Genomic DNA, 13,671 nt, shown 5'->3' with positions numbered 1-13,671 from the left:
CGTACCAGTAGGACATTGGCATTCCTCGACGAAAGACGCAGTTCCTAGACCGGTGTTTCTTGCATCGGCGGTGTCCACAACGATGTTGGTGAGACGAACGTCCAGCTGCGGCGAGTCGTCGTATTTTACTCTAAAACATATCAAACGTATTAAAAAAAAATTATTCTAATCATTCTTCGTCGTCAGCGATAAGAGGCTCGATGCATACTTTATAAGAATATTGTCTACGTTCGCCAGCGTCATCATAATATCCTCCCTGGAGGCCAGAACCTCGTTTCTTCCTTGCTGCTTGTACCAATCGCCATAGAAGAACCTGACGGACCTCTCGTTGTCGTAATCCGGCGTTGGCTCTTCACCTTTGTGTATCAGGATGTAATTGTTACCGCTTAGGATGACAGAGGGTGCGTTGTTCGGCGTGCCGTTGCCGCTGTGGCGGATCGAGTATCTTAGATAGCCGCCGTAGGACTTCAATTGACTGCCGTGGTAGGTCTCCGGCAACGCAAAGTAGGGATTGTTGTAGATGTTCAGATCGTTGCTGAAGGACTCTAGCAGCTGAACGCCATCCCGACCGAGCGGACGGATCTGTGATATCTGGTTGCTGACGTCGCCGTGGATCTTAATCGTCGGGACGATCTCGACCGACACGATCTTTTGACGGTCGAACGGCGGCGGGATCTGATAAGTGAAGAGATTGGCGCTGCGGCACTCGGTGGCGACGCCGAAGCAGAAGCACGAGATACACTCCTCGGCGGTCTTCGCCTCGGAATTGAACTTGCCCCTCGGACAGACGTTGCCGCGTTCCTTCACGACAACGATGGCATCCGGCACGGCGAAGACGAAGCCACCGACGTTCAACGCCTCGCACGAGTACGCGCCCTGGTCCTCCGGTTGTATGTCCGGACATGTCAGCGTGCCCGTTCCATTGGTGGACACGCTTGTGCATTTCGCGGGGATATGTCCCCAGTTGAGACGCCAGTTGATCTCCGGTATCGGAACGCCGATCGCCGTGCAGGTGAGGACCAGCATGTCGCCCGGCACAAGGACGACCATCGGCGGCGGAGGTTTTATGATGTAAACGGGAGCTGCAAGAACAAATCAGATATAGACATTGTTAATAGTGTTAATAAAAATAGACATTGTTAATAATGTTACAATGATCAACAATAGTGACATCTCACACACATTGAATTGTTAATTATAAGAGATAATAAAAGATCCTCTCATAACAGAAGAGATACATTCTAAATATAACTTTCAAAAACTTAACATAGAAACATATTAATAAAATAGTATAAAATGTGTATCAAAGTATAAAATATGTACTTGACTTTTTAGAAGGCCAATTGATTGATTTTAGAATGTGTTCGACTGTGAAAGTTTTATAGCTACTCCGTCATTTAACTTTCAATCGCAAAACGAAGATCGGCAGACGATCGGCGACAAAATATTGATGCTTCGCGCTCATGAAATTCCCATCGATACTAACAGCATCCAAGTTCGTCGCTGCCGTCCAAGCAGTCGCGCTCCATGTCGCAGTGGTAGCTCTTCGGGATACACTGCTTGTTGCTGCTGCAGGCGAACTCGTTGTAACGGCACGGGGATCCCGGGGGAGACGGCGCGCAGTTCTCCTCGTCGCTGTTGTCCGCGCAGTCCTTGTCGCCGTCGCAACGCCACAACTTGCTGACGCACTGCTTATTATTGCAGCGGAACTCGTTGGGCTCGCATCCGTGCGGACCTGTCGAAAAGGACGCGTGAAATTCTCACCATAAAGTATGAACGCCGGATATATCCAGCCTCGTTGGTACCAATCATACTTACTGCATCGCATCTCGTCGGATCCGTCGGTGCAGTCGAATTTACCGTCGCAAACGTACGATTTGGGAATACAGTCGCCGTTGCTGCAGGTAGCCTGATCGTACTGGCACACTTGCGGCGGTCTGGTAGCCGGTTGCTCAACTGCGTGATAATTAATTTGTTATTACGCGGCAAATCTTCATTAAAAAGAATTTCGATTTTACCCCGGAAACGAGCGCCTGATTTTTTAGGGGTGATCTTTACATCCCAATTAAAAGCCACTGTTATTAATTACATATTGCATATTTTTGACTATTCTGTATAATTTATTAGTGTTTGAGAACAATTTGTATATAGATTTACTCATTTTCTGAAAAAAGTAAGGAGAAACTAAAAAATATTTAAAAAAACAAAAGAAGCACATTAAAATTACTGTGACGTAAGCTTTATTTCTTCGATACTGGGGTGCAAAAATCACCCTAGGCGCCCGTTCCTTGGTAAGTAACGGTTCTCACGGCTGTATCTTATCGCAAAAAATTCCTCATAGCTGTAAATCGGGAAGGCAAGACAAAAGAACGTACACTTCTCGACGGTGAGGACGACGCTGACTTGACGGCCCGGAGTGGACGGCGGATAACCCACGGCTTCGCAGATGTACGTTCCAGCGTGATCCAGTTGGATGTTGGGTATTTCCAGGCGACCATTGATGTCCCGGCTGCCAGGCGGCAGAGGAAGGCCGTTGCCGCGGACCCAACGTACTCTGGCACGTAGATGACCCTCGTCACGGCATTGGAACACGACCTCGCGACCTGATCGGAACGGTTTTGCATGATATAAATTCCGCTCGAGTTTCGAGAGATTGCACCTTTACGGATCATTACTCCCGCGGTACGTCAAGTGTCCCGTCAGTAAGTGATCGGTAAGCAAGCGGACGTCCCCGTTTCTCAAATTGAGACGATGACGGACAACGTGTTAGTTTTTCAATTCGTGCAACACTTCAGTTTTTCTTAATCGTGTTACTCGATACGCTCTTTGCATGTAGATAGTAAAAAGTAAAACATTCTAGGCAAGGCATCCGGCATAATAAAATCGAGATTCTTCGAGCAAATTAGTGTCAAAAGAGAGTTCTTATTAATAAAATGTAATACACGATCAGGATTAGATACCGGTAATCGAAGAGATTTTATAAATAGTTTTGTAGCCCAAAATTTGCTTGTTCTGAACGACATTAGCTATCATGCACAATTAATATTTGCAAGCATGGCTTCATACGATATTACTAATTGTAATTTTCGGTTATTGATTAAATTGTATATAAAAATTGCATTTCTTAGAAATAAATGTGGTTTGTGTAATTTTATGATTGCAATATGTGTATATATCTGCGAAACAAAATGGCGAACATTAAATTATATTTAATAATCAGAGAATTTATCGAAAGTTTTTTTAAGATCAAAATTGTGTTGCTTATCTTGCTTAGAAAAGCGTTTGCAACAGAAGATCATAAAAAGCGATAATACGTATATCACTGAAATAATATTTTCAATTTTGCGCATCTAATGATTCATGAAGATTATTTTAGCCCATTTTAGCATGATTTTTGCAGCTTATACTTTTTGAGAAGTCTTACCTTGCTTCGCCGGGTCTGGCCGAGGCAAGAAAAAAAATAACAAACACATTCATTAATTAAATTTTCTTTTGGGAGACTCTATAATTTGACGGCAACGCGGCACTTGTTGCTTACTATTATTTTGTGTTAATTTTTCTAATACCTATAGATAACTAAGATGTTCGATTATTGAGATATTTTTGTTAGGTGATAACTATTGACTACAAAAATTGAAGTTGCAACAAATGCATTTACAACATATCATCAAATCCGTACACAGCTTAATAAAAAGAAACTGTAATACTTACTTTCTTTAATCACTTGTTCACTGGGATACGTCTTCAGTCTAAGATCAGATGTTCCGTCGGTATCTACGCACGAACGAAAATAATAAGTCAGTAATAAGTAATGGTAATAGTATCAGAGTAATCATGATTAATGATTAATAAGTGTATATACAGAATCAACGGTCGTGTTATTAACTATGTTAATTTCTACCCGGCACCTCTCCGCATTTTTTGTCTACAAGGAAATGCAATCCTATATTTTTTAATTCAGTTATTAATTTCATTTAGAAAATATGATACACACAGTGTAATGTCTACCTCTACCATAAACCGCCGCAAGAATCGAGAGAGAGAGCGCTCATAGTACACCCCTCGTATTATTTATTACAAAATAGATATTTGTTATTCTCAGATTAAAAGTGTGTATATTATCGGGTAAAAGCGGAATTGTAATTTAAATGATGGAAATACAATACAGAACTCATTTGCTTGTATCTCATCCGCTGCAAACGGGGGATAATAAATACCTTTTAGTGTTACATAAAACATTACAGTATTACGTTACAGCAGATATTATGTTACGGTGTCATGGATATTTACAAGGTATTATTGATTAGCGCATGGCGTGTTATCGGCCGGCTGTGCGGTCCCCTTTTCCCGAAGGCGGCCTCCGCTCTCCGGATGACTAACTACAGGGGGGGGGGAGGGACTCACAATTATCATAACTGCAATCCATCTCATCGGACATGTCTCTAGGACAGTCGAGCCTTTTGTCGCATCGCTGATGCAGCGGGATGCAATGACCGTCATTGCACATCCATTCGTGCGCGCTGCACCTACTATGATTTCTTTGCGTCGCCCTATAGTGACAGCCCAACTCGTCGCTGTCGTCGTACGGGCAATCGATCCGGCGATCGCAACGTTGGTGTTCAGGTATACAATCGCCGCTCTTGCATCTCCATTCCCCGTGCGAGCATTCGCGATCTTTAGTTTCGTCATTAAATGTGCGAGTGTCATTATGCTGCGTTTTCGCAGGAGTTTCTTAGACTATCTTGACGACTAGCCGAGAGTTAAGTCAGGAAGCCGCGTCGTCAATTTTATTAATTCTTATTTAGCAATTCAAAGTAGAATTCGCGATCTCGTCTAGCGCTATTATTTGGCGATTTAATATATTTATTTAACGTATTTATATACGAGGGCTGTTATTATTGAAACGTATCGATAACTTACCGCAATTATGCTCATCGGAACCATCTCGGCATTCTGAGATTCCGTTACAGACGGAGGACGATGGAACACACCTTCTATCCGAAATGCACATATATTGATCCGCGGCACATCGACCTGACGGTGATGGTGGCGGCTCTAAAAAAACACAAGTGAAAAGAGATTTAAGAAATATTTTAATTAGATTTAAAGTTATTAAAATTAAAAATAAGATTTAAGAGGTACAGTTAAAGAACTGTATATTAAACTGCCGTCTCACAGCAACTCTACGTTTATAAGTTATTTCGAAGTTACGTTGATACACGGAAAAAAATGAGTTTGCAATAGTAGCTAAATTCCAGTAGCTGAATCAAGCTTAGCTGTAAGAGCTAACACCTTAGTATCGTAGCTAAACTTTGGCTATTATAGGAAAAAGTAATTAGCTGCCACGTAAAAATTTATTAGCTGAAATAGAAAACGTAATTTAGCACAAGCGGCTAAAAAGTAGCTAATAAGCTAAAGGCTTAGCTAATAAGCTAAGTAGCTAAAGTAGATAATTCAGCTAAGCGACATTTGATCTGTTGTAGCAAAAATTTGTTGCTATAGTAGCTAAGTTTAAATAGCGAATAAATTTAGCTGGGACAGCAACAACATCAGCTGTCCCTAGAATAGCGACACATCTTAGCTGTCACAGCTAAGTTTTAGCTCCAGTTGCTAATCCTTTTTTTCCGTGTATATACGGATCTGCGTCTAGTTGTATACCTCGACTTTTCTTTTATTAACTTAAAAATTATTAAATATATTATTAAATTATCATTTTTAAAATAACGCGAGTATATTGCTGATTTCCTCCTCACCGCATTCTTCCGGTTCATCGGAACCGTCGGCGCACTCGATGTATCCGTTGCACCTTTGATCGGCGCGGATGCAATCTCCATTGGCGCACTGGAACTGGTCCCGCGAGCATCCTAAAATAAGAATATTGCGTTGCACATTAACGAGACAACCGTGAGTCGTCGGTCCGTTAAAGAAACGATATAGATGAGACACAGATACATGTAAAAGGTCAGCCAATGGAGCCATCATATGTCCGTCATTACTAATCTAAACAATGATCTAACGTCGAAATATAAATACGATGGAGATAAAGAGACTTTCATTACCTAGAAAAGACTGTTAAACGTAATCTAGAACAGAGCTGTCTCACTAGGCGTCCTTTCTAGTTCGCCTCGCCTTTTTTTTTTTTAGCGGCATACCGTCACCAATTTTGGAGACAGCTTTGGTCCAGAATCTAGACCGTATATCGGGGAATCAGTTCACACAGCACAGAATCGACGAACTAATGCAACGTTATCTTTACGCGTTTTAATTTTTTTATACTGTGTGCACTGATCGTCATCTACGAACACTTATATATAATTCGTCATTCAATATAACTTTAATATGGAACTCAGGAGGAAAGACATTTATAGTCCATTTAATATATATAATTTACATATAAATTTGTCAATTTCGACCAATGATAGTAATGATACACGCGGACGTTATTAAATAATGGCGTCAAATGTCATATTTCTTTAAATTATTTTCTTTTTTTTCTGCTGAAATGTAACGCGCAAAAATATACAGATGAAAAATGTACTTTCCTCGTGATATGTGCATGCCAAATAGGATTTATATACCAAACGTTCTACCTACGAGAAAAATAAACGATCTAAATTTTACGTCAGGCAGAGATGCACTATTGTTTATAAAGATGCGCCGGGTAATAAGTAATATAAGACTGCGATTATAAGTTTCAGAAATATAATCAAGTCTCTACTGGAACAACCTACACATCTTCTATTCAGCTGCTAACACAGATTGGCAGAAAAGGACATAGATCTGAGAGAATCTGGTGCTTTTGGGTACTTAAAAATATCTCGCGGATAAGAATTTTGACATTTAAATGGACTATACAAAATGTTTAAGAAAAATACCATAACTTATGAAAAATATAAATTTACAGAGAAATTTCACAGAAATTTATTCAAGAATTGGGACATTGGGAATATTTATTACAAACTGAAAATTAGCGAATCAGTTAAAATCAGTTTTCCAATAGTAAAATAACGCGACAACCAAAATGCCATTAAAATGAATTATTAAAAAGAATATAGACAGAACTAATTTTCTCTTCGCATAAAACTTTTTTATGTTATTCACGCGACAGTATAATGCCAATATAAATTCATAGATACACGAAGAATTGTTCGTACGTCGAGGCATCGACGTACGAACGACTTCTTCGCCGTAATCGCGAAATTTGATCAACGGGGCCGCGTGTCGGGGGAGGAAGAAAACGGAATCGCGCGAGACTTCGACGCGTGGGGTGTGCGTGTCACCAGATTTTCGAGATCTACAAATAATCTAACCGAAGCAGTACTGTTCGTCGGTAAAGTCGCGGCAATCGTAGAAATGGTCGCAGTGGTGGGTTTCGGGGATGCAAGTGCCGTCGGCGCAAACAAAATCATCCGGAGCACAACTCCTCGGCGTGCTCAGATTTGTCGGCGGCACATCAGCATTTGCATCTGTGTCTGGGCTGTAAGCCGCGTTATCGTCCGGATTCACACCGGCTACCACCCCCGGCGTCTCTGGACGCCCCCTCGAGGAGGCACCCTCCGAGGCGTCTACACCTAGAAGTAACTCAATCTGAGCTGCGCTGTATCAACGCGGTCGTGTGTTCGGTGTTGATGTATTGGCGACGCGGCCGCAACTCGCGTACGGCCGTATACGCCCGAAAATCTCGAGGATAAAAGCCCTCTTCTCGCCGGGGACGCGTATACGCGTAATCAGGACTTAAAGCGAGCCCGGATGCAATAAAGTAGTTTCTGAGACAAGCACGCGCGGTTGCGTCGTGCTTTATTCACATATCCCAAGTATCATCTTCCCCTCGGACTCGAATCTTGGAAGTAAGATTTATTTAGACGGACGATTTTGAAAGAGGCAAGGCTACGCGCGGCTTACCACCATACGCGGCTTACGGAGATTACCACCATAATAATAACTTGCTCGTTGCGCAAAGTATATAACCGAGGGATTAAATTTTAAACCTCGCCCGAGAAATTATTTATTCAACGCTATATACATGTGTTGGCAATGACACGAGGCTAAATAAACCGAGGAAAAAAGACTTGCGTGTCCTCGAATCCACGCGCCCATTTTAAGTCCTGGCTCACGAATACGTTCCGATGGCTAAATCGATATAGGCCTGAATTCCGTATATCCATCCTCTGAATATTTTATCGATAAGGATCGTTTTCTCGGACCTAGATTAACTCATCTTTACGGTGAAGACAATCGCAGGGGGATATCGCGGCCGGATGCGCCGATTTCCCGTAGATTGACTTACCTCGATGGCAATTAATCTCGTCCTCGTCGCGCGGACAATCCGCACGTCCGTCGCACACTGCAGCTCGAGGTATGCAGCTGCCGTCGCTGCAGGTGAAGTCGTCGGGGTGGCATTCTTGGCCTGAACCGCCGGTCTCTCCGCTATCCGCTGTAAAAAATGGAAACGACACCGCGGTTTATTCGAAGCTGCGATTTTTGAATAAAAATTCGCCGAACAGAGAAAAGAATTTTCCGTAAATATCTGACCAATGAAAAACCTCGGGTTGACACTTCGAATTTCAAAATACACATCGATATACTTTATTTAAAAAATATCCCACGTAACAGGGTGTAGGGTGCTTTGTAGAATATTTGAATGTATACGTCGAACATAACAAGTTTCGGTGAGGTAGCGGAAAAATGTATCTATATCCAAAGATATCCTTACGGCAATTTCGTTCGTCACTATCGTCGAGGCAGTCGACATTGTGGTCGCAGAAGAAGTCCTTATTGATGCAGACGCCATTGTCGCAGGGTAGTTGACCGGCGGGGCAGTCTGCAAAAACCAATCAACTCCGTTGAATGGCAAATAAGGGCGGGGAGGGAACGCAAACGATACGCGCGGAAAGATCCTTTTGTACACGTGTGAACGGAGTACGAAGCGACAATGTGCACAATGTGGCACATTTGTGCAATAACAATCATTCCGCGGGCGGCCATTCTTCCTGTCTCGCCAGGTCATCGAGACGAGGTGCCGCGGAAGAATACCACCCCCTCGGTATGAGTCAGCCGGAAAAAACATTGCGAACACCTCGGCTTCGATGTGTGCAATGCAGGCGTGTTAAACCCTCACCCCTTTCACGGAGGAAATTAGATGCGCGAGGCTGACCAAGTGCCTTCGATAATTATCGATCGATAAAGAGTCCCGCGAGAGGTGGTGCTTCCTCCCGCGATAGACGAGGGGCGATAAAAAGTGCGCCGGAGCGCACACCTCGTCAAATAAGTATCGTGCACATTGCCGCGTGGTCGTATTATTTCAAGAAACACGGAGACGGCGCCGCGCGCGATGCCGCGTGCACGCATTCACCTCGGTTGATTAAACGACAATCACCGAGAGAGAACAAAATTGTTAAAAAGCCGTATAATTTTCAGACGTTCCAATCTATATAATTTCGCGTGGTCGTGCCATATTTCGCTGAACCGTATCGTAATCTGAGAAATTTATAATAACACGAACCCCGCGTATAAATGTCGTTTTACAATTTATATTAAACCCAGTCCCACTTGGACCTTTTCACGGGGAACGCGTGTGCGGCCTTTTTTTCTATATATTAATAAACAGGTTAAACTTAGTTTCTCAAACGTGGCAGAGGACCACCGCGTAAAACGTGACATTTACAAAAGTTCGCGTTACGTCAGTCGCGAGCTTTTAACGCGCTGTATATACGGGAACAGCGGAGCGCGGTTTGTGCACGCGTCAGCGCGCGGCGTGGAAAATTGCGGAGACGTAAATAACCGGAGGTAAAAGGGTATCAGAGAAAGGTATATATACATATGCAATTTGTATACACTGATATATATATATATATATATAGATATGTATATATACAAGTAGATGCGCAATTCAAAGATCAGGCAACCTGGTGCTGAAAATAGACGGATAGATAGTAAATAGATACAGATAGACAAGTATAGAAAGACAGAGAGAAGTGAAGAATAGGTAGAGTTAGTTCGATCCCATCCATAATCGATGCAAAATGCATGTCAAGAAGTCAGAGCGCGTAATCAAGATGTATGTTATGTTACGCAAGTATATGTTATTGAGTATCCAATATCCAAGGCACAAACAGCTATATAAGAACCAAGACACAGTGAAATATACGAGTGAGACCGGTAAATGTAAGAATATAACAATGATAACGATGAACCGGTCGTTTCTTAATTATCGATTTGTCCCTCAGATCTTTATTGTTATCTCATTGTGTCTCGACTAAAATGTAACAAGATACGTATAATGCTAAAACATAAAAAGAGAAATCGTTGACCACATATCAAAGGGAGAGACGAATCGAAAGGGATTTACTTTCGGGAATTCATTTCTCGGGAAGTTACGAATCTCCAAACTGCGAAACGGGAAACTTGGCTTTATCATTGTTTGAATTCGGGTGTTCCTATTCCTCTCTCTTTATTTCATTCCATTCTAGCTATACTCATATTTTCAGAGCGCAATTAAAGATTTATAAAATAACTTGTTTATTCTCGGCGAAGAAAACGTTGAAGCTAATTCCCACGTTCGCGCCACTTTAATCACGTTGCTAAGTCAGTGCGACGATAAAGAGGATTAGGAAGGTATTCGAACACTTCGAAAGCAATTCCCGAGTTTCGCGGTCGGCAGTCGAGTTTCGCGGGAATGAATCCCCCGACGAATTGATTTCTCGATTCATCCGTCCATTGACAGAGTCGTTCCAGAGGTGACTACTGGACTACGACAAGTGATGCCGCGACACGTCGGTATTTCGAGTTAATGGCCAGTCAACGTCCGGCTAAAACGTGCCCGAACGGTCGATACAGGGCGACGAAATGAGATTAACAGCTTCCGCGTACGTGTGTACACGCCCGTGCGCCCGTATTAGTTACACAGCCTCTTAATTGCCGACTTGAACACCGACGTGCGCGCGACAAGTCGTATACGAGCCGGCCGGCGGCACCGTCGCAGTTGCCGCCTGCTGCAATTGCTGCAGCTGCAGGAGCCTTCGCGTAACCGTCGCGTCGTTTATTAACGTCTCGCACGATCGACATCTCGCGTGAGAGATTCGCGGAGAAGTCGATCGTGTATGACAAGTGTCTTACTCAGAAGATCGGCTGAACGCACGATTGGATTTCGATTGGGTTTCGCATGCTGCATCTTTCCGCCTTTGTCTTTGTCTCGCCGTGCAAGCGAAACGACGCGAAAGGTGGAGCACGCAAACTTACCCTTCAGAAACTAAGTCTGCGATTTTTGTCTCGCGATAATACGCGCGAGAGCGAAAAAGCCAATTTCGCCATGTTAGAATTGAGGAACTTTATTGACAAAGATAAAGAAAACGAAATGAAGATTTGAAATGGAAATAAGCTCAAGTGCCGAGAAATGAAGAGAGACAAGTTTGACAGTCGCGGCACTTGATCCTGTATCTATTTCAAGCCTTCGAACACTGAAACACACATCATTGAGCACCTTTTTTAGTAACATTACGATGAAATCACGCAAAACTGATTCACGAGCAAATGAATTGGCAATTGGTCGCATTCATTCACTGTTAATTCGCTAAGAATAAGTATCATATGCCCATAACAAGAATACCATACGTCGCAGGAAGTATTATGACCCATGATGAGAATGCTGATGGAAAATAGTTCAGAGGGGCAAAAGAGGAGGAAGTAATGTTATGGAGAGAGAGAGATTAAGAATAGAATAGCGCATGGAGAAAAATTACCATTTCGATTGATACTATAACTATAATTACAGAGTCTATTTGTGCTATCAAATCTCGTTAACTAATTGTTAAATTAACGGTAAGCTTTCTTCGTGCGGACTATCATCAACATAAGTAATGCGCTAAGAAGGACACAGACCTAAGTAACAAAAAGTAAGTGTCCAATGTGACTAAAAAGAAAAAGATGAAATTAACGAAGAATTTCATAATAGCTTTGACTTGTGCTCTAACTTGTAGATAATGCAATACTATCGAAGATACTGCTATGTCATTCAAGTAAAAGGTAACTAAAAAGCAGCACCTTGTCGGAACTACTGTATCAAGTCGTGATTCCAGGCGTGTGGCTTAGGTCTATATCGTCCTCGGCACGTGAAATAAAGCAAAATTAAAAATCACTGTTACGAGGGCAATTGATCTCGTCGGAGCCGTCCAAGCAATGCGGCCGGCCATCGCAACGTCTCTTAATGTCGAGGCACAATCCATCGTTGCATCGAAACCACCCAGCCGGACATTCGGTTACTACAATAATTACCAAGTTCCATGTCGAGTATTATCGTGCATGCTACCCATACGGGGGGGGGGGGCAGAGAGAGAGAATAAAAAATGGCCTTACCACTGCAGGGTCCCGTATTTGCTCAAGATAATCGAATAACGTGTAAGACTAGAGAAACTGACACACGTATGACAATAACTTATTTTGTTAACACTTGGGTAATCGCAACGGTATGCAAATTGCTTTAATTCTTTCACTTGTAGCTGACGAAGATAATGCAAGAAGGGAAACACCTATATTTCAACAAATATTGATCTTACAGTGTACCGTTATTCAGATTTCTCTTTATAATCCTTTCCTCGAAGGATAAAACCTCGCACATAGCATTAAATATAATATATATAAAAATAATAAAATTCGAAATTAAGCGACCCCGAAATTAATCTGAACTGGCCAGTTCAGATTTATTCTAACTCACGGTGAGTTTAATGTAAACTGGCCAGTCGGGTCGCTTAATTACGGATTTTATTATTTTTATTTATTTACTAGCAAATTTATTTATTACCATTAATAATATATATACTTCTCAATTATATGTATTTATTGAAAAAATTATTCAGTTTAATTTATCTTCTCGAAGAGATTTCTATCAACGATACTGTTAGACTGATAAAGATAATGAGTAATAAAGTCTCTACGATTATTTGAGTGTTAAACACAAACGTGGGGATGCTCGCGTGAATTATTACGCGTTTCTTATCATACGCAATAGACGCTGCTTGTCACCCTTGTTAGTCGTATATTATTGTACTTTGCCGAGTACACCAGCCACTCTGCTCTAATAAGTTTCTAAGGCAAAGTGTACAGTAGAACGGTCAATCCTCACGTGAACTCATCGGGATATTCACTCTTCTTGCATCGTCCAATTAATATTATCGTGAACTACTTACGGGAGTTTTTTTATCATGCGCTTCCGAATATTCATACACACCCGGTTATATTCCCAGAGAGACACGTGCGCCATACTTATAAAATGCAACATGCGAGACTCCTTTTGCAAAAGAAGAATGCGATGTCGAGTAAAAAATCGTTCCATGCAGAGTATTATAAGTTTTGATGTGGGGATTTCAGGATTTTAACGACACTCAATAACAAATACACTCAAATATGCTCTTGGCTCGTAAAGGAATTAAAACTCGTTAGGAGATATTCAGATTAAGATGGGAATGATGATGCAGTTATTGTATAACGAACGAAAACAGTTAATTTGTACACAAGTCAGAAAAATAAAGTAATTAATTTTCCATTACTCTATGCAGGCATTAATTAAGATAGGAGAGATACATTATTAGATAATTCAAATTTGAATTTCGTAACATGCCGTATAATTAATATCACATCTGAGTGGATAAGAAATCATTCGAGGATTCTAGCGAATCA

General features: G+C 41.8%; 1 protein-coding gene across 3 annotated transcripts in view; it reads right to left on the bottom strand.

Annotated features, from left to right (window-relative positions):
* The window catches only part of LOC112456807 (basement membrane-specific heparan sulfate proteoglycan core protein-like), a 149,514-nt gene that overhangs the window by 15,246 nt on the left and 120,597 nt on the right, over positions 1–13,671 (bottom strand). For 2 of the 3 annotated variants that reach the window (XM_025019565.1, XM_025019569.1), the window contains exons 19-31: positions 12,135–12,257; positions 8,714–8,821; positions 8,288–8,434; positions 5,754–5,864; positions 4,921–5,055; positions 4,405–4,674; positions 3,712–3,774; positions 3,425–3,439; positions 2,376–2,603; positions 1,819–1,956; positions 1,487–1,735; positions 209–1,082; positions 6–130 (exon numbers count right to left, since the gene is read on the bottom strand). In XM_025019565.1, the coding sequence (XP_024875333.1) occupies positions 6–130; positions 209–1,082; positions 1,487–1,735; positions 1,819–1,956; positions 2,376–2,603; positions 3,425–3,439; positions 3,712–3,774; positions 4,405–4,674; positions 4,921–5,055; positions 5,754–5,864; positions 8,288–8,434; positions 8,714–8,821; positions 12,135–12,257 (2,586 nt within the window). The remainder of the gene's footprint in view (positions 1–5; positions 131–208; positions 1,083–1,486; positions 1,736–1,818; positions 1,957–2,375; positions 2,604–3,424; positions 3,440–3,711; positions 3,775–4,404; positions 4,675–4,920; positions 5,056–5,753; positions 5,865–8,287; positions 8,435–8,713; positions 8,822–12,134; positions 12,258–13,671) is intronic. The other variant, XM_025019576.1, reaches the window with a different exon arrangement.

The sequence above is a fragment of the Temnothorax curvispinosus genome, unplaced genomic scaffold (assembly GCF_003070985.1).
Source record: "Temnothorax curvispinosus isolate PA1 unplaced genomic scaffold, ASM307098v1 QBEX01000668.1, whole genome shotgun sequence".
NCBI classification, from domain to species: Eukaryota; Metazoa; Arthropoda; class Insecta; order Hymenoptera; family Formicidae; genus Temnothorax; species Temnothorax curvispinosus.
The sequence above is the reverse complement of the archived record's forward strand: the minus strand, read 5'-3'. Positions and strand labels throughout refer to the sequence as shown.